This window comes from Tiliqua scincoides, chromosome 2 (assembly GCF_035046505.1).
Source record: "Tiliqua scincoides isolate rTilSci1 chromosome 2, rTilSci1.hap2, whole genome shotgun sequence".
Taxonomy (NCBI): domain Eukaryota; kingdom Metazoa; phylum Chordata; class Lepidosauria; order Squamata; family Scincidae; genus Tiliqua; species Tiliqua scincoides.
In genome coordinates, this window is record NC_089822.1 from 108,066,730 (window position 1) to 108,086,705 (window position 19,976).

A 19,976-nucleotide genomic window follows, 5' to 3' on the forward strand; every position below is an offset into this window, starting at 1 on the left:
CTCCCCATCTCAGGGGTTCGATTCACGGGGGAACAAAGAGACGAATGGGGAAGCGCCATCTAGTCGAGCCCCACCTCTTAGAGCTTCGCCTTCCTCCTCCCGCGGAGTCAGTCTCGGGTGCTGCAGCTGCAGAGCAGCAGCCTTTGATCGGAAGGGGCGGGGTGGGAAGGGAGGCGAAACGAGCGGGCACTTAGTCATTCTGAGAACAGCAGCAACAGCAGCCGACACCTCGCTGCTGCTGCTGCAGCCGGTTTCAGCCGGCTTGCACCGGGAGAAGAGAAAGCTGAGCAAGGCTGCAACGCCATCTTGCTCCAGCTGGCGCTCGAGGGCGAGAAGAGGCGCCGCGTTCTCCTGCACGCCCGGCACGCCACGTTCGCTCGGGCGCCCGGCGGCCCCTCCCCTCCCCTCCGGCCCTCCTGCTGCTGCTGCTCTTGAGGCGCAAAGAGCCACTGCGAAGCTCCTGTTGCGCTCTTGGCTGGTGCGTCCTGCTGGCCTGATCGCCTTTCAAAGAGGAGGCTGATCGTCCGGAACACCCCAGAACTACAGACCCTGCTGGGCTACCGCTGTTTTCTGCCCTCCAGAACAGAACAGTGTTAGCCCACGTGCACCAGACAGCTTCTGCAAAGGGGACGAAGGGGGAAGAGAGACAGGGTCGCTTAATTTATTGCTTTATTAATTTATTGCTGCTGCAGGACACTTTTTTGGTTATATATAAAAACATAAATAATCCCGTTTCCAAACTTGGCCTAGAGAACTCATGCCCACTTGAAGCTAATTCGTTCCCTTTCCCCAACAATGGCCCTAGTTCTGCACTGCAGGGTGGCTTGCCTGTTCAACCTGCAGAGGTCTTCCTTCCACCAGCAGCTTTCTTGGCCACCACAGCAAGCCCTTGGTTCTCAGCAGCTCTGGGGCATGGCAGCCACACACCAGTCTCCAGCAGTCTCTGTTGAGCAGTTTTCTGCACTCGACATTAAGTCCATCAGTTAGCCCATCCATCCATCCATCCTCTTTCCTCCAAGTTCCTTCCTCTTGCTCTCTCAGCTCTCTAAGCTCCTTCTTTCTATGATTAGCAGAAAGGTTTCATTCTAAATAAGAAAAGCATTAAAAAGTCATCTTTTAAAAGCCTGGTTTTAGCTTGGTATTTGAAATGGCACAGTGTTATTGGCTACACAAAAAGTATCTATTTGTGAGACCTATTGTGAGACCCCCATAGCCATGTCTCTTTGTGAGACAGCCATGTCTTTGTGAGATAGCCATGTCTATTCTAGCTTTCCAACATTCAACAGGTCATGAGTTGAGTAACATACAAAAATAATAAAGGGCTTAAACAAGATCTCCTAAAAAGGCAAGTGCACCCCATCCACTCAAAACCAAAAAGCTCCCTGAAGATATATACTCTTCTTAAGTTATGTGGTCTTGCATACCCTTCAGAACTCAGGAATTCTTGCTGGCCCTAAAGGCACCAAATATTTGATTTTTAGGGACAATCTCTTCATAGCCCAATCACCTACAGTTGCTTACTAGCAAGCAAGCTTCACTGCATTCAGTGGAGCTTACTCCCAAATGAACATGCCTAAGATTGTAGCCTTATTTGCAAGATAAGATGCAAGAGAATGCATGAGAAGGAGAGACCATGTGTCTCATAGTGAGATAGCTACTTACCAAGAAGGGGTACCAAGTATAACCCCCCTGGTTTCCCCAACCCAGACACCACTACAGCTTGCCCCTCCTTTAAACCATCCCTTTCTCTACCTTCTTCTCTTGGCCACCATCACCCACCTTCTCCCATCACTCCACTTTTCAGAAAAACTAATCCAGAAGGAATAATTTGAAGTGGGGTGGCCAGGACAGAGGAAGAGGAGGTAAGGGGGTAAATTGCCCACACCCCCCATTTAGAAATGACAATGTATTTGAGAGGGGTGTCTTCTCATGTTCTGTAGCCACACTGTGCTTAGTGCTGCTTTGGGGGCTTTTCTTGCCCCAAAGCAACTATTTAACTTTGCCATGGCACTTTAAGATTTAAATAGACACTTTAGACGTACATATTTTAGTGGAAATAACTTGCTCTCCCCCCTTCTACCTTTCTGTGTTTGGCCCCTCTGCTTTGCGTTCCTTTTCAAATTACTTTATTTTTCTCTTTCTTTCCCCATGGCGCTCTATTAGTGATTTGTTCACACTGGAATGCATCTGAATTTGTTCATACTGGAATGCAGCTGGATTTGTTCACACTGGAATGCAGCTGTTAACTGTAGGGCTGATTCAGATGTAAAGCTTCTGACATCATATAGCCCCCTCTCATGTGACTGCACCACCAGAGTTCATGTGGGAAATCAGATAGCCAATGCTTAGCTTTTACACTGCCAGACAAGTGGGGTTGCAGGTTGAGGTGAAACTACATGTTAACATGTAGTAGCATCAAACATCTGTGTTTCCTTTTACTAGAGAAAAACAGTTGTGGGGGATTTGGATCAGAGAAGCTCTGTGTGCATATCCCTCTCTTCAACCGCCACTGCTCTGCCCTAAATTGTTCCCTCAGCTGCTTTCCCCCTTGGAGTTCTAAATGCCAGGTTTGGAGAGGCAGGGATGTCTGGAATTCTGCAAGGAGAAAAGCGGTTGTGGGGAGAGGAGAATTTTCCCCAGGAAAAGCAGCCACTGATTACACATTTGTTATATTTGCTTTCCTGTACAGTAGTTAAATGTCCATAGAATATTGACCATATATTTTTAGATCGATGTTTGTACGTTGAATGAATTTAATGTACTCAGTTTCAGGATTGTGAACAAGAGAGTAGCAACTTAATGAATACAAGATGTGGAATTGCAGGATGAACACACAGCAAAAAAGGGTTGTTATTCAAATAGTGATGAACACCTTGGCATGCTTTTAAATGGGAGCCAGGAGGAAAGATGCATCATTAAACCTGAACTGGTTGGATAACTGTTGGTTTGAAGGAGTGTCCCATGTCCAACATGTACTGAAGAATACTAGACATGACCCATTCCTGTTATAGCAAGGATTCTTTGGAGAAATCCTGTATAAATTGCATTAGAAAGTATGCTTCCAAACCTGGTACAGATAATAAAATTTTCATTTGTAGCAATGTGCATTCTTCACAACACATAATATATACAGCAGTTTGATTTTAAGGGTGAAAGCCTGGGCTGCATTAAAGGCTGGCTGCATACAGAGGCAAAAACAATTCAATGGCAAAACGGTTGTCACCATGGATTTAATTCTGGAGAAACAAGCTGATCTTGTACTATGCACTATGGAGTTTGAATGGAAGAAGCAAGTGGGGTAAACATCTCTCAGTGTTGTCTTCTAAATACAGCAACAGCCAAGAGGTGGAGGTGCACTGAGTGTACCCTGTCTCATGTATTGAAGGCAAGATGGCTCCCTAGGTTTCTGGAGAACTACTCGCAGTGAAGTGCGTAGGGAGTTGACAAGTGGAACTGTGGAGGAAGACTCATGATGAATTTGAACAAGCATGAGCTAGAGCAGGGGTGTCCAGACTTTTCAGTAGGAGGGCCACATCATCTCTCTGTCACTGTGTTGGGGGCTGGGGAAAAAATTAATTTACATTTCAATTTTGAATAAATTTACACAAATGAATACATTAGAGATGGAACTTGGGAATCCCTGAGGACTGCAAGTGGCCCCCGGGCCGGGGTTTGGGCACCCCTGAGCTAGATCCCATGTTAGGATGTACTCTGTGGCAATGATGGTGGCCAAAGAATGTACAGGTCCAACCTTGTTATACACCGACATGGATCTGACTCAATGCGAATGGCCACTGCAAATGAGAAGGAATATGCTGATCCCTGGAGAAGGGGAAAAATGCACCCCTTTAAAATCAGTTTTAAAAACTCTGTTTTAGAGTGAGTCATGCAAGTGATCATTCCATTCTTCAGCTGAGCCAGGCAAAGGCAAGAGCTCCTTTGCATTTCTAATTGCTGACTGCTTCTCTACAACAATAAAAAAAAACTGTTTTTAAACCACAATTGTAAAGGGACACACTTTTTAATTTTTTAAAAATTGCTTTTATTTAACACATTTTATGGTATCAGCAGGGAGTCCCAGAATCAAACCCCTGTGAATGTCAAGACACAACCTTATTAGGAGCAATGGAGTGGCAAGAAACTTGGAAGTGGGTCTTTAAATCTATTTTTCCATGGTTTTTAATCCACTGATTTTTTTATCCACTAGGGATTCTGGAATGGAACCCTAGCAGATAACGAGACACAACCTGTATTGTAGTTTTGTGTCACCATTATGCCCATGATACAGAGAAACCCCAGTTGGGTTTACATGCAGGTAAACATGCATGGGATTACAGCCTCAGGCTGCAATTGTATGCATACCTGAGACTAGCTCCACTGAGTTCAGTGGGACATTATCCAGTAAATTGTACTACTATTAACATAATTAGCAAATAGTAGCAAATATCTGAACAATTAGCAGATACTGATGAAGATATGATAGAAAAGGTAGGTACAGAACAGTTTATACCTGTTTCACTAACTTTTACAGAAAAAAGATGGCAGATTCTGAAGGCATAACCTTTTAAGTGAATTGTCTATTTTTTACAGTTATGAAGGCTATAAACTCAGCATACAGTACAAGAATATTGCTGTATCTGCCTTTCCACATTTTCAACAATGCAGAACAGTGATGAAATTACTATTTTGTTTTCTTATTGAAAGTTAGCCAAGAATGTCAGCTGCCTGTGGGCACAAATCTATGTTCTTACATGAGTAAAGACATTTATTCAAACAAGAGGCTTTGACTTGTGTTTATGAAATTATTCTTCAGCTACCCATGCACAGAACTGAAACAGTACTAAGAGATTCAAAGGACCAATTGAGCAGCTGGCACAAATATTTCACAAGAAATCAAATGATTAGAAGTTACTAGTATGGTACAAATTGCTTGTTCTCCATATTCTTCCTTCTGTTAGAACTATGGGCTGGGTTACCTTCTTTCTGTAAACTCTATGGGCTCAGATCCATACTCAGGAAATCTGGGACCCCATTTATATACTTGGATAAATGCTACCCCATTCACAAACATATATATCAAAAACCAATTCATCTATTCAAATACAAAGAAAGAAACAATTACATATCAGACACTAGTAGTGATACCCCAGAAGTTCATGGAAACTTTACAAACCCAAAAAAGTTTCACACCTATGTCTATGTACTTGGTTGAACAATCCCTGTGTCTGAGCCCTACTCACCATTCTGCTGAGACTGCAGTTGTTGCCAAATATCCTCTCCACCCCATATCTGGAGTGCCCTCCAAACTAAAACCTTTGCTCTTCATAAGATGGAGTTGTTTTGGAATCCTCTCCTCACTTCTTAGCCATGATCCAACCTCTCTTCTGGATCTGTTGTAACATAAGGTTTCATATAATAGAGTCCATTCCATCTGATGTATGAAAAGGTGTGTAACCCATGTGCTACAATAAACTCATTAGTTTTTAAGGTGCAACAAGACTTGTTTTGACTACAACAGACTAACAGCCCAATCCTATCCATGTCTACTCAGAAGTTAGTCCCATTAAATTCAATGGGGCTTACTCCCAAGAAAGTGTGGATAGGATTGGGCTGTAAGACAGCTACCCTTGTGCAAGTTGTTTCTTCCTAAATAAATGGCCTTAGCAAAAGGTGCTAGGGAAGAGGAGCCACACCAGATCAGTTATTTCAACTGAAGAGCCTGCCTCCAGCATTGATACAGCAGATGCCACAGTAGTATCTTTGTCTTCAGGAATTAGCCCTACTGAATAAGGCCCCAATCCTATCCAACTTTCCAGTGCTGGTGCAACTGCAATGCAGCCCTGAGGAAACAGAATGAATGTTCCCTTACCTGGAGGAGGCCATCATGATGGTTCCCCTACTGCAGGGTACAGTGCATGCCCCATTGGCACGACTGCACCAGCGCTGGAAAATGGAATAGGATTTGGCCCTAAGACCAATTACTTAGGAATTACTTAGTGTAGGAATTACTAAGGCTACAATCCGATGCACTTTCTTGGGAATAAGCCCCATTTAAGAACTTGAACTTACTTTTGAGTAGAATATATATAGGATTTGGCTGTGTGTACAAGAAAAGCACTATATGAGTATTAACTGTAGTCATGCATGTGTACTCAGCCCTATTAAGTTCTACGAGACTTACAGCCCAATCCTATGCATGTCTACTCAGAAGTAAGCCCCATTAGAGCCAATGGGGTTTACTCCCAGGAAAGTGTGGGTAGGATTGGGCTGTCACTCTTGTGTGTAGGATTCCAGCTTGAATATTATGAAAGTTACTTGTGCAATCAAGTTTAACAAGTGAGTGATGTGGTGGGAATGTGTCCATAAATTCTTGGGATTTGCCCCTTAGGTTAAAGAAAGGTTGTGTTATGCATACAAATGACATGGTAGGACGGGGAGACCTGGCAATTAGGGAGGATGAAAATCCAAAGCATCGATTTCCAACCTTTTTCATCTTATGGAACATTGACAATGCATTAAAATTGTCAAGGCACACCACTATGCTGCTAGTGGGGGACTCACATCCCCCAATTATTTTAATAATAAATGACCTTCCCTTAAACTCCCACAGCACACCTGCAGACCATTCACAGCACACCAATGTGCCCTGGCACACTGGTTGAAAATCACAAGTGAAAAGGAACAAGTGGCTCCCCCAACAGTCTGCAATAATACAGGTCTGCTTTCTAAGACTCAATGTAGAAAATTGTTCACCCTGCTTTTCTCACAGCAGCTCACAATGAACAACATGGCATGGTACAAACAATGCATTGCGAGCATTGTGCCAAATGCTTTGAGTGTTTAGATACTAAAACACCAAATCTTTTTTAGTGCAAGCACCAAATCTTCATTTGTGCAAGCCCTTTATAGCAGTGCCTGCATATGCGTGGTGGGCATGGGCTTATAGTGGGGCAGGGACTTGCGGTGGTTGGCGAGGCCCGTGAGGCACAGCCTCCCAACTGGAGTCCTTCAAAAAGTGCTTGCTGCCATGTGAGGCGCACAAGCACTCACAACTGGAGTCCTTCGAAAAGCGCCACTGCCTGGTGAGTTGCCCAAGTACCACAACAACACACTCTGCTTGGGGAGGCAGGTGAGACAGAGCCTCCCACCAGAGTCCTTCAAAAAGCATCACTACCTTGTAAGGTGCCTAAGCACCCACAACCAACACACTCTAAATGGGCAGGCAGGTGAGACAGAGCCTCCCCACCAGAGACCTTCGAAAAGCACCACTGCTGTGTGAGGTGCCTAACAACCCACAATCAACACTCTGCATAGGGAGGCAGGTGAGGCAGAACCCCTCCCCCCAGAATCCTTCGAAAAGCACCGCCACTGTGAGGCACGCACTCACAACCCACACACTCTGCACATGGGTTGTGAGCACCTGTGCTCATGGTGGCAGAGCTTTTCGAAGGACTCCGGTGTGGAGGCTCAGCCTCCCCTGTCTCCCCACACAGAGCCTTTGGGTGCTTGGGCACCTCACATGTTGGCAGTGCTTTTTGAAGAACTCAAGTGGGGAGGCTCTACCTCACCTGCCTCCCCACACAGAGGCTGGGCCTGTGGGTGCTTGGGCACCTCACACTGTGATGGCTCTTTTCGAAGGACTCCAGTGGGGAGGCTCTGCCTCACCTGCCTCCTTACCTCCCACACGTCCCAGAACGAGGATGCCACCACCGTCTCGCAGAGGACTACAAAGAGGGTGGGGTGGTGGGTGACACTGACAGGCAAGTGCCTCCCTGAGGGAAACGAAGGCAGCCCCCAGTTCTCTGGAGGGGGAGGAGGAAGCCGTCAATTTCACCGGGGGGGGGCAAAGAGAGAGCTTCTGAAGACGAAGGAAGCGGAAGGAAGGCGTCGACTTGCTAGGCTGTCGCTTCCCTCAGCCCCTCACAGACGCCCCCTCCTCTTAACTGACGCTGCCTCGTAGGCAGCAACGACCAAGCGGTGGGTGGGTGGGTGATGGGGGCGGGGTAAGATTTGCGCGCCTTTCCGGCTTATCGAGCCGGATTGGCTGAGAGTAGACGGTGAGGAGGGGGGGGGCTTCCAGACAGCGACTGTGGGCGCGCGCGAGCTAGCGAGAGGGAGGGGTCGCAGCCCTCAACGTCCTCGTGTGCGCGAGGCAGGCGACCACACCCCCTCCTGCCCAGTCCTCGCGAGCGCGCGCCGGTGGCGTCTTTCGAGTCCTCCCCTCCCCATCCCACCCACCCAGCCAGCCAGCGAGCGAACGAAGACAGGCTGGCTGGCTGCGGCGGTTGTCTGTAGCGGTGGCGTTCTGTGCGCGACCCAGGCAGCTGCAGAGGCCGTGAGGGGGAGGGAGGGTGGAGGCTCGCTCTGCTGAACAGCCTCGAGGCTGGCTGGCTGCCTGCCTCGCCTCCTCGCCTTCCTCCCTCAGCCGAAGAGGGGCATTCATTACGCGCCCCTTCGGCTCGCTGGTGCCTGTAGGGAGGGCGGCTCGCCCCTCCCTCCCCCCCAAGTAGGCTTGTGCTCGTGGTCTTGTGGGGGGGCCCGAGGCGCGTGAGGAGGAGGAAGGCAGGGCGGGTGGGGTTTCGCCCCCTTCTTGTGTTCTGCCTCAAGGACTGCGCTTTTCCTGTATGTGGGTTTTTTTTTTCATATATGGTGAGCGTTGGGGGAAGCCACTGAGCAGGCTTGCTCAGGAAGGGCTCCAAGTAGCCCCACATCTGTGGGGCTCCAAGAGCACTTGGGGGGGTGTCTTAAAGTGACTGAGCCTCCCCCTCTCAGCTTCTCCCCCCCATCCCTTTGTGGTCTGTATATGGTCTATAGGGGGCCTCCTCTTTTTATGTTATTAACCCTCTTTATATATATAATTTGGGGTGTTATTGGAGGCCCTGCCAAGCCTCCCCCATCCTAAATCCAAAGTCTTGCTCAGGAACAGCGGCAGCAGGAGGAAGAGGAGGAGGAAACCCCAGAAGCAGCAACCAGGTTAGTGACTGACTCTCCTGAAGCCCTGCTGCCTCCCAAATTGTATTGTCTTCCTCGGTTCTCTGTGTCTGCCTCTGATTGAGAACACTGCACACGTGCGTGTTTTATTTTAGGATTCTTTGTCTGGGTGTTTGTGGTGACGTGCATGAGCCACCTTGTGGGAAGCGTTTCTCCTGCCTGCTCTTGAAACAAAAAACCTTTTCCACTGGATGTTTTTATTAGTATTTTGGAGAGGGAGAGAGAGCTGCATAAAAAATATTGCCATCTCTGTAGGATGCAGTGTAAACCTGTGTTTTTGGAGCAGTTAAACTCCTATAAGCCTAAACAGTGTGGCTGCAACAATGACTTCCTTAGGCATTGTGGATTTTGCACGTGGTTAATCTGATGTCATTTTTTCATTTAGGTTCTGTGTATAATAACCGATTCTGTTTAACTTGCACTGTCTTCTAGTAAAACTCAGATGCAGGTTTTGTTCTTTTAATCACTTTTCTGTTATACTGTACGTACGTCCGAATATTTAAAGCTGCATTCCGTTTGGTTTCTTAACCTTTCCAAGGTGCCTTAGGTTGTGCAGTGGTCTGGTAATTTTGAGACTTAATTTTTGGTGGTTCTGTTATGCATCATTTGGACTTCTCTCAGCAGGGCTGTAAGTGCAGTAAACTAAACTAGATATTTTTCTTTCTCTTTCTAGGTGTTGGTGATGCCACATTCTGCCTTTTTAGCCACCCAGCTCTGAGGGAGCAGAAAAATACAAGTTTTATGTACTTTGAACACTTAATTTTCTGACTTGAAAGGTCTTTATTTTTTTCTCTTGTTCTGCCTCAGAGGTAGCAGAAGTATTAAGTCTTTCCCCTTGCCCCATTTAGTTTTCAGAGCAGCAGTTAAGCATCATCCTTTTGGGTAACAGAAGAATACAGTTCACATGACACCTTTTTTTGTTTTGGAGACTTCCTGACCAAACCACTATCCAAGAGTCTAAAGACACTGAGAGGGCTTGATTACCTCCCTGAGGGGCCCTAAAGGTGGAAAACAAAGACAGTCCCAGAAAAACCTCTCCTAGCTAAGAGGAATTGAAGCAACGGTCTCTTGATATTGCTGTTTCCCACCCCTGAACCTCTGGTAAGTCACAGGACCATGATTTATTCATTCACTCACTCACTCACTTCTCCCCCCTCTGCCCCCCCATCTGGTGGAGAGACATACTGTGGTGGGGGAAAGGGAGCAAAGATTGCTCTGTGCATACAAGTAATATGCACTGAGACTGTCTCCTGTGCATTATCAGTTTGGGGTTAAAGATATGTGTGGCGATTGATGGCACCAGCAAAAAGGATGTATGTAAGGAAAATGATGCAGGTTAATTGGGTGTAGAGAGTAGTATCTCAAAGAAATAAGACTGAGAGGCTTTCTCTAGCTTAGGGGAATTGTGCTATAAGATTCATTGATGTGTTTAAATGCAGTGAATTGCGTAAACAGCAAAGAGGTGGGGGAGTCAATCCGGTGTTTTCCCATATATATTAAATAACACAACAGAGGAGGAGTGAGGAAGGTTAAGGGAGTGTTCAACATTTCTGCAGTTGGCCAAACATAGTAGCTGAAATATTCCTTTCTCTCCAGGCTGTGGCGTCCTTTGCATATAAAGGGAAAGCAGAGGGGTGTGTTTACAGTATTGATGCTTTCAAAGAAGTATGTGGTTGGTCACCTGGCTGCAGTGATGATTCTGTAATGGAGGCAGAGAGAAAATGAACAGACTTAGATGTAATAAAGTTACTTTATTGATTTATGTATTTTTTGTGTTACGAACCCCAAACAGTTTTTCTCATAAAGATCAAAGAACAAAATCTTGAACAAATAACACAATTAAAGGTTGGATGAAATTGTATCAGCTGAAGTGTGATTTTGGGATATAGATATTACATCCTTTTGGTAGTTTAGACATAATACCAAACTTGATGGGACCCCCAAGCTAATTTACTCCCTCTCCCTTTTATATGGGTATGCTGCAGTTCTGTAGTAGTAGTAGTAACTTTATTGTCATTGTGCTACAGCACAACGAAATTTATGCACCTTTGAGATACAAGCATAAATATATACAACAATTCCAATAATAATAATAATAATAATAGCAGTATTTATATACCGCTTTTCAACTAAATGTTCACAAAGCGGTTTACAGAGAAAAATCAAATAACTAAATGGCTCCCTGTCCCAAATGGGCTCACAATTTAAAAAGATGCAAAAAGAATACCAGCAGACAGCCACTAAAACAGACAGTGCTGGGGTGAGGTGGGCCAGTTACTCTCCCCCTGCTAAAAAAAGGAGCACCCACTTGAAAAAGTGCCTCTTACCCAATTAGCAGGAGTAATTCCAACAATCGCACTCTACACACTCACCCACACATTCTATACAACATGCATCATAATATAAAAACAGTATAACAGACCATAATGCCCAAGAGCATGGTAACTGTATCACCTTATTCAATGTAATTATGACTGTGGGATAAAAACTGTTCAGGAATCTTGTGGTGTGTGCTCTAATAGTTCTGTATTGTCTACCCGAAGGCAACAGTTCAAAGAACTTATGAGCCGAATGGAAGGGGTCTCTCAGAATACTATGTGACTTCTGCAGACAGCAAGCTGTATAGATGTCCTCCAAAGCTGGTAGATGAAGGTTGATGATGTGCTGCGCAATCTTAATAATTCTCTGCAGAGCTTTTTTGTCCCCTGCAGAGCTGTCTCTATGCTCTCTTCTATGTTGTCTTACCTGGTTTGATTCAAACTGTGGCTTGTTGTTTTGTCAGAACTGGCAGATTATTAGTCCGTTCTATAAACCAGGATTGGGTTTTTGATCCTGATGTGCTAGCAGATGCAAACCATAGTGTCAGTTTTGACAAAATAGCAAGCTATAGTTTGACTCAAGGGAGGCAGGTAATTCCTCTCAGGGTACACAAGTGTCTGTCTAATGGCTGAGTCTCTAGCCAACCTCTTGCACATACAAAGTCAGGCTGTTGGAGTCCGACTTTTTATTCTTTCATTGTTTAAAAAGGATTGCACTTGACTAATTGTTCCTCATGTTCCCTCATGGCTAATAATTCTCTGATCAGAATATTTCAGTGACAGAGTAGAGAAGTTTATTGAATTACCTGAATCTGTTCATGGGTTTGTCCCAAGAATCAGAATTAGTGAGCCTTTTGTCTGGAGGTAGACAGAAGAAAAAGCAAGTACTGTACAAAGTATAGGCATTTATCTTTTCAAAGTACTATATTATAATCTTAAAGCACCCAGTTCTTGGGGTTCTGACACACTCTTGTACTAAGAAACAGAGCATTGGGTTAGGCCTGCATGTCACAAAGTTCCCTGACCTGTGACCCCCCCCCCCCATGCTGCAAACATGATGTGTGGCTCCCGGAAGTAATATTAATATTATTCCTTCCAGGTTTGGAGACTGTGATGTTACAAACAGCAATAAGAGGTTCAGGACAGGTGGGCAGTCTTTTTTAAGCACACAAAAATTGTGCACAGGAGTTTAGCTTGTTGAACCACCTAATGTCGCTTGTCCTGTCACAATCTTGCTGCCAGCCCGTGGGTGTCCCACCACGCTTCTGCATGTTCGCCATGCTGCCCCGGGAGCTGTGCCTCACAGATGGGGGACTTTTGGGTTAAGCTATGCAGCATTAGGGGTGGGGCCTCATAGACAAGAGCTGGCTCAGTTCTACCATTGAATTACTTTAATAAAAAAAAACATTTTTACTAAAATAAGACAAACTCTGCTCACCAAGAGGATATAACAGTCCAAAGCATTACAATACACAAACATATCAAAAATGTGTTATTTATTTAGTAAGTCCAGTGGCAGTTTTGTAATGGAAGTGATCTCAATCAATTTATAATACGCTAACCAGTATTTAATGCTTTTACAACAAAATTAGTTCTAACCTGGTTTACTTATGATATGACAACCAGTATCATTTGAAAGGGACTCTGTATCAGAAATGATATTCTTAATTTTTGGTATAGTGTTTGTCATTTCACTGTCCCTATGCACCTTAAGTTAACTGCTCCATCTTTTGAATGCATTTTTTCTTAACTTTCTGTTTAGCTGCAGAAATGGTAATGGATCCAACAATAAAATATCTGACTCTATTTTATTTGATGGATTTTTTTTTACTGCCCCTTGTTTCTCATGATAAGGCACTTAAGGAGGTTTAAAATAGTGATAAAAATACAATAATAAGATAAAAAGTAGTAAAAGACCCCATTCTTCTGTCTTCCTATTGTGCGCAGGAGTTTGTGTCACAGATAAGTATTGCATGGTAAAGCAAGAAGTTCTTTATATTTAAAACGAGAGGTGGAGCCTGTTTATCCATGGATTTTTCATCCACTGATCTGGCTCAGTGCGGGTCCGTTGGACTCGCATTAAGCCAGTCTTGGGTCCACCTGGACCCTCCAAAGGAGACCAGATCTGTGCTCCGGTCCCCTGCGGAGGGCTTTCTGAAGCCTGCAGAGGCAGCGCACATCTGCCCCCGCCTCTGTGGGCTTCATAACGGCCCTTAGAGGCGAAGAAATGCCACTTACAATTTCCTGAGGGAAACCAGAAGTTACTTTTTTACCATATAAGGCATTTGGAGGCCTGGGGAACCCCTGAAGGCTTTCCCAGGCCTCAGAATGCCTTAAAAGGCATAAATACATCACTTCTGGTTTCCATTGGGAAACTGGAAGTGGCATTTTTTCACTTCTATGGCCCATTCTGAAACCTGCAGAGGCAGCAAGCTGTTTCCCCTTTCTGTATTCTTCTTGATAGGTTTCCTTTTGTTCTTGTGAACTGGTTGAGCAATCTTCCCACTTTTGGCATAGCTGTGTTGTGCACAAATTTGACCTTCTTCATTAACATGAAGTGTTGCAATTGTATTTTTCACTGCATGATGTACTTTAAAAATATATTAATTCCCTCGCAGATGTTTCTAGTATTATGAAACATCTAGTATTATGTGCTGAGAAAGTAAAACATGTTGTTCTTAAAATACTATGATGTGTATGGGAATTAATGTTGCAGTTTCTTCTGTCAGTACCTTTTCTTGTTAGCTCAAATAACGTATTTTAAAGGAGGTAAGTGAGAACTTTCAGTATTGCCCTGTGCGCTTTGACAAGTTAAAAGAAAGTAGAATGAAAGAAATTGCAATTGTTTACTGTAGAATGCGCCTGGGAATTGAATTCCTATTTTTAGACTTGCATTCTCTACCTATATATTCTTAATCTTAAATGGTGCACTGAGCTCTTTAAGGAAAATCTTTATAAACATCTGTATTTTGCCCTTTAACTTTTTACAGGAATATCACTCAGAATATTCTAAAATCTATATAAAATGTATTTCCTGTATACTAATTTAATGTACAGTGGACACCTGGTTTCTGCGGTTTCGTCATCTGTGGATTTGTCCCAGATGCTACTGGATACGGGGAATTTAAAGGGCTTTTTATTTAAAAAGTGCCAAAATTGAGTTTCCTATCTTTGTGCGCCAAGACCGCACCATGTCTAAGCCTGTGCCGCTATTTTTAGAGCTGAAAGACCAATTTCCCAGTAGGGTGGAGGTTCCTGGCTCCTCCCATTCTCACCCCAGAATGGATCATGATGCATTCTGGGGCAAACCTGAGAGGAGCCAGGAATCTTCACGCAACCCAGAAATGGGTCTTTCAGCTCCAAAAATATCTGCAAAGGCTTGGACATGATGCAGTTTTGCTGCACAAAGGTAGGAAACTCTATTTGGGCACATCTTTTAAAAAATGCCCTTTAAATTTGGTCCCCTGGTATCCGTTGATTTCTGTTTCTGTGGGAGTTTCTGGAATGGAATGCCTGCAGATACAGCAGGTGGACCAGTATAAAATTTATTTGCACTTGCAATCTGCGAAGTCCTAGAGTTGTTATAAGGCAAGGCTCATTGATGCAGAGTGGAGGTGGTGGATAAAGAACTTTAGTGAGGACAAGTAAGCACAGTCAGTTCTCTTTATATGCAAATTCACTATCTGCAAATTTGCTTATAAACTTTGAGGGACAAAATTGCCACCTGCTCTGTGCTGGTGCCGGGGGCGGGGGGCGGGAGTGAACTTAGCACAGCTAAGAGCTGGAAGGGGTGACAGAAGTTGCAGGAGGAGAAGAGACAGTAGCCTCCCATAGAGCAGAAGGCAGCGCTGGCACTGCAGGGGTGAGAGAAATAGGTACCTATATAGTATACAGCCAGCAGGGGGTATTGGCCCATGGAGAATTGGACACATTTGTGTCAACTTCCAGACTTGCCCTACTATCTTGGTTTCCAGCTGAACCTTCAGAACTCTGGTAATGTTGAGAGGCCTCTGGAATGCTGCCTGAGGGCTGCTCTGGGGCTTGTGCAAGCCCAGGGAAAGTGCCAAGAGACAGGTGGAGGAGCAAGATGGGTGAAGTAAACCCCCCCCCCACTGCTGAACTCTGACACCTTGTTGGGCCAGCAACCTTCAACACATTAAGGGATATCCAGTATGGAGGAGGAAGCGTTAGATGTTGGAGATGTTGTTGAGCCCTCACTGTTACCCAGCCCCATAGACTTCAAGTTAAGATTTAGGTTCATAGAATATATGGTGAAGAGGGTCCCCTGGAACTTTACCCCGTTTTCCCCATAGGCTCCGTGATTCAGTATCAAACAACTTGAAGGATGACTTGTTTAATGGATTGCTGAATATTCATGGAAACAATAACTAGAATAAAGGAGAGGAAAATAGAGCTTATTGGGGAAGAAAAAGTAGCAGTAGATGTCTGTGATTAAGAATTAAATGGGATCATCCTTACAGTCCAGGTTATTTATTGGATATAATGTATGTTCTGGGATCTTAAAACCTCAAAAGAATTTGTAATATAACTCACAGGTCCCTCAAATATGTGAAAACTGTACATTAAAGCTCACACTTTAATCTGCATTCCAAGTAAGTAGTGAAGACATCAGGCAGTCTCATGTTGTGCTCACATAATTGTGGCTTGATGTACCACACTTTATAGTAACTTTTCACCCTGAATCTTCTTCAGGTTGAGGTCTCATAGTTTTAGGTATGCATAATAGATTTTTACCAAAACAGTAAAAGGGAGACCCTGAAATATACTTGAATTTTTAGATCTTTTCAACCACCAGAATATTTTTTTTTTACTGAAGGTATATTTTGAGTAGACAAATGGTCTCAAGTATGATAATCTGATCTTATGTTAAATTTATATAATTCAGCATTATGTCACTAGACTTTCCTGAAACTTGACTTATACTCTCACCATGTAGATTTTTCGTACTAAATTTTTACTAAGTATGATTTTATGATTTTGCAGAATTTTCTGGCTTTATAATGGTAAATGTGAAAAACCAAGTTTCAGAGTTCTTCTGCAACTCCATAACAAAAGCTAGGGTCAGGTTATTTTAGTGGTACACTAGCATAGGGTTCCACTAGCAAGGAATGAAACCAAGGGTCGTAGTTTGTTCATTCTTGATGACTTCCACTGAAATCTTTGGGAGAAAATAAGCTATAATATGTGACACTGAGTTCAGGGTTCATTGTACTATATGGGATCTCTCCCACTGGGCCAACCGTCATAGTTTACCAAGGGAGCTGGGAGGGAAATTAGTTTGCTCCCTGATAAGAAATATTTTAACTGGTTACAAGCATGTGCAGTAGAGAGAGAGAGAGAGAGAGAGAGAGAGAGAGAGAGAGAGCAAGTTTAAGGAAAATAAACTGAGGGCTTCCAGTTGAACAATAAAGTTTATCGTAAAAGAACAGACATCAAAACTACAGCAAGGAATATTATTAGGTTTGATTAATGTGCATGAAGCTGGGTTGTGGTATGAGTATATATGCATTAGTATTGGGTTCACCAATATAAAGGGAAGTGGGATAAGTATTAAGGGGGGGGAGAAAGGGAGATTAGGGATGCTTTTCTCTTTGATCTTTTTCCCTAGGGTAATGAGATGGGATGGAAACTTGTAAAAGGGAAAAAGTGAAGGATGCAATAATAACTACCTTCTTATAGATAACTGGACCAATTCCTTGTGTAGAATATCATGTGGTACTCCCAAAGATGTTGCCAGGGAGTCTGTCTAGATGTAACCCTCCCTCCTAATCTTAGGGCAGTCCTTGAATGTATAAATCAGATTGCAGCTGGGCGGGTTGAATAGTCCTAGCTAGTTCTGTGTCAGCTGTTCTTTTTGGGTAGCAGGGGACATGTTTAACTTTCCAAATGGTTAAGAGGCAGAATAGCAAACTCTACCTAAGAATGCTCTCACCCCCCATTTCTTCCAGCGATATACAACTTTTAACAGGCATCGTTGTGGCCTAGAACATTAGGGCTCATGTTTCACACTAACAGTGGCCATTGATTCAACTAGTCTGGAATTAGCGCTGGGTTGGCATAAGGAAGCAGTTTGACGTGAGTGATGCGGCCTTGCATCAGAGCATATGCAAATTGCAGTTACGATTTATAACCACATTCTATATTAAAAGCAATACAAATAATAACATTGAAGAAAACCATCATGTGTAACAATACTGGTGGACATTTGGGTACTGAATGTCCAAATTCATTGGGTACTGTACTATGAAATAAAATTTTTTTGGGTACTGAAAAAATTCAGTACATTTTTTTCTGGGTTCTGGGTATAGTTTTTTCTGGGTACTGAAAAAATTCAGTACATTTTTTTCAATTCAGTTTTTTTCAAAAAATTTTCAAATTTTTTTTCAAATTTTTTTTCCAAAAATTCAGTACCAAATTCAGTACATAGTACAGTACTGTACTATGAAATAAAAATTTTTAGGTGTTTCATACCCCATGTACCATGCATGTTTAATAATTTATAAACAGTCTCATCAAGGAATTGGATTCCTTCCCCCTAGCCACATTTGTTCTACTATTCTTGCCAAAAATAGGGTTTTTGAGACTGTCTTCTGTCCCAGAGAACATCAGCAGAGAGAACCTTTTAATAGTAGTGCTCATCTTTTGATGCCTGCAGTTCTTGAAGAGAAACTATGTCAACGTCCATTGCTAGTTTCATACAAATGGAAAATTGTAGATACAAAAAGATGGGAACCTTTTATGTGTTCTAAGTTTCTTTCCTTAATATTCTAGACATTCCTTTCAAAGGAGATCTAAAGTCTGTGGGACTTGACGAAGATGTGTAGCTCTGTTGCTCCCAGGCTGTGGTTTTTAACGGATCGTCGTATCAAGGAAGACTATCCTCAGCAAGAAATCCTGAGGGCGCTCAAAGCCAAGTGTTGTGAAGAGGATTTCAGCTTCCGGGCCTTGTTAATGGATGAAGTGGTCCTGACCATTGAGCAAGGAAATCTGGGTAAGAATAAGGATGGTATAAAAGGGTACCAATGGGAGGGTGTGGCATTCTCTGAATTTAATTGTAGCCTAGATTGTAAAAAGTACCTTCTTATTGGAACCAATGAACAAAATTGTTGAGAGGCCTGAAAGAAAAAGCAGCAAAAATATTTGGGAATCTTGAGAGGTTGTGTTAAGATAAGCATATTATGCTGGGTCTGAGATTGTATTGTACCATATTGAGCAAAAGATATAAGCACCAAAAATGAAAGCTAGGCTTAGGTGATGAGTAGCTAGGTTTGGCAATTCCTGGCAGTTTTAGATAGAATGAAATGGGTTAAAGCTGCAGAAAGAAAGAGAACTAAATCACAGGGGTTAAGAATTTCTAAGGCATTTCAAATCCCTTTCTTAGTACAAGTATGTTAGGTTTCTTCATTTGGTTCTGGTTTATACCTTGTTGATTGGAAATGTAATAAGAGTCTTTTTCTGTTAAAATTAACAATGCGACTGTACTTTGGGGCTTCTAAGATACCTTTTTAAAACACAGAGTTCTTTGTGGTTTCCATGGAGTCTCATGTAGTAGTAGAGTTGTGCACATGCACATAACTTATCTTGGAAGCTTCCGAGCTGCTTTGAGCATGTTGTCCTATGCTCAAGTGGGGACATACCACACAAATTTGTATGCCTCAAGCATGGGATGAATACCCAATCCCTCAGTTCCTTTTCAGCTGCCACAGAAATGGCATCACTGGGAATGCTTTCTGTCATCGCTCATGAACAAAAATACAGACTTCCTTCAGTAGATAATATATTCAAACACCAAATAAAATACAGCCATCCTTTTTGCCTTATATCTTTTCATTGTCTGTTTTCTGACATCTTTTTGTCTAATTCTATGTAGCATAAATGTTTTAGGTAACATTTAATTTTTCCCTGTATGATTATTTCTATCTCCATGTGACCATTTGAGTAACTTGTTGTTTTACCAGTCTTATAGTAAGTCCACAAAAATTATTAGCCTGCCTCTGCAAACGTTTATGGTGCATCAGTAGCCTAAAAGCACAACCCTGCATGTCTACCCAGAAGTCTCATTATATTCAGTGGAACTTATTCCAAGGAAGAATACTATCAGTCTAAAAATGAATTCTCATTTAGTTTACAAAAATGTTCCTATTGCCTCACCTGGAGGCGATTCTTACTTACAGGTTAGTGACTGTCCTACTTAATGACAGTTGTACTGCCTCTTAAGATATCAGAGTAGTGCACTGAAGTGTCTTCAGTATCCTATTTCAACAACTTAATAAGTTAGCTGTCCAGTTGGATCTTTACAGGGGAAAACGTCTGTCTTATTTGGAAAACTAACTCAATGTATTAACTTCATGTCTTATTCTGTTATCTCTTAATCTTGATTATCTAAAGCATTGCCAAAGTGATTCAGGCTAAACTTCATTTGATTCCTTAACAGATTAATACTTAAGACTTAATGACACTATTGCAAGAGGGATTGTAGCATTCATATCTGTGGAGAAAACATGATTCCTTGACCCTGGGCATAAGCTTTCTGTATCATGACCACTTAAAGGAACTTGGTCATGGAAGGGATTTTGAGCTCTTGTACTAGCACAATGCTGTCAAGTCAGTTTTTCACTGTCATTGCAGACTTAAATATCTGCTTGT

General features: G+C 43.1%; 1 protein-coding gene across 7 annotated transcripts in view; it reads left to right on the forward strand.

Annotated features, from left to right (window-relative positions):
- The first annotated feature begins 8,226 nt into the window (after positions 1-8,226).
- The window catches only part of RIMKLB (ribosomal modification protein rimK like family member B), a 66,681-nt gene continuing 54,931 nt past the window's right edge, over positions 8,227-19,976 (forward strand). For 6 of the 7 annotated variants that reach the window (XM_066614439.1, XM_066614438.1, XM_066614443.1 and 3 more), the window contains exons 1-3: positions 8,227-8,973; positions 9,665-10,092; positions 18,102-18,321. In XM_066614439.1, the coding sequence (XP_066470536.1) occupies positions 18,147-18,321 (175 nt within the window). In that variant the 5' untranslated portion in view covers positions 8,227-8,973; positions 9,665-10,092; positions 18,102-18,146. Of the gene's footprint in view, positions 8,974-9,664; positions 10,093-12,408; positions 12,456-18,101; positions 18,322-19,976 lie in introns of all 7 variants that reach the window. The other variant, XM_066614440.1, reaches the window with a different exon arrangement.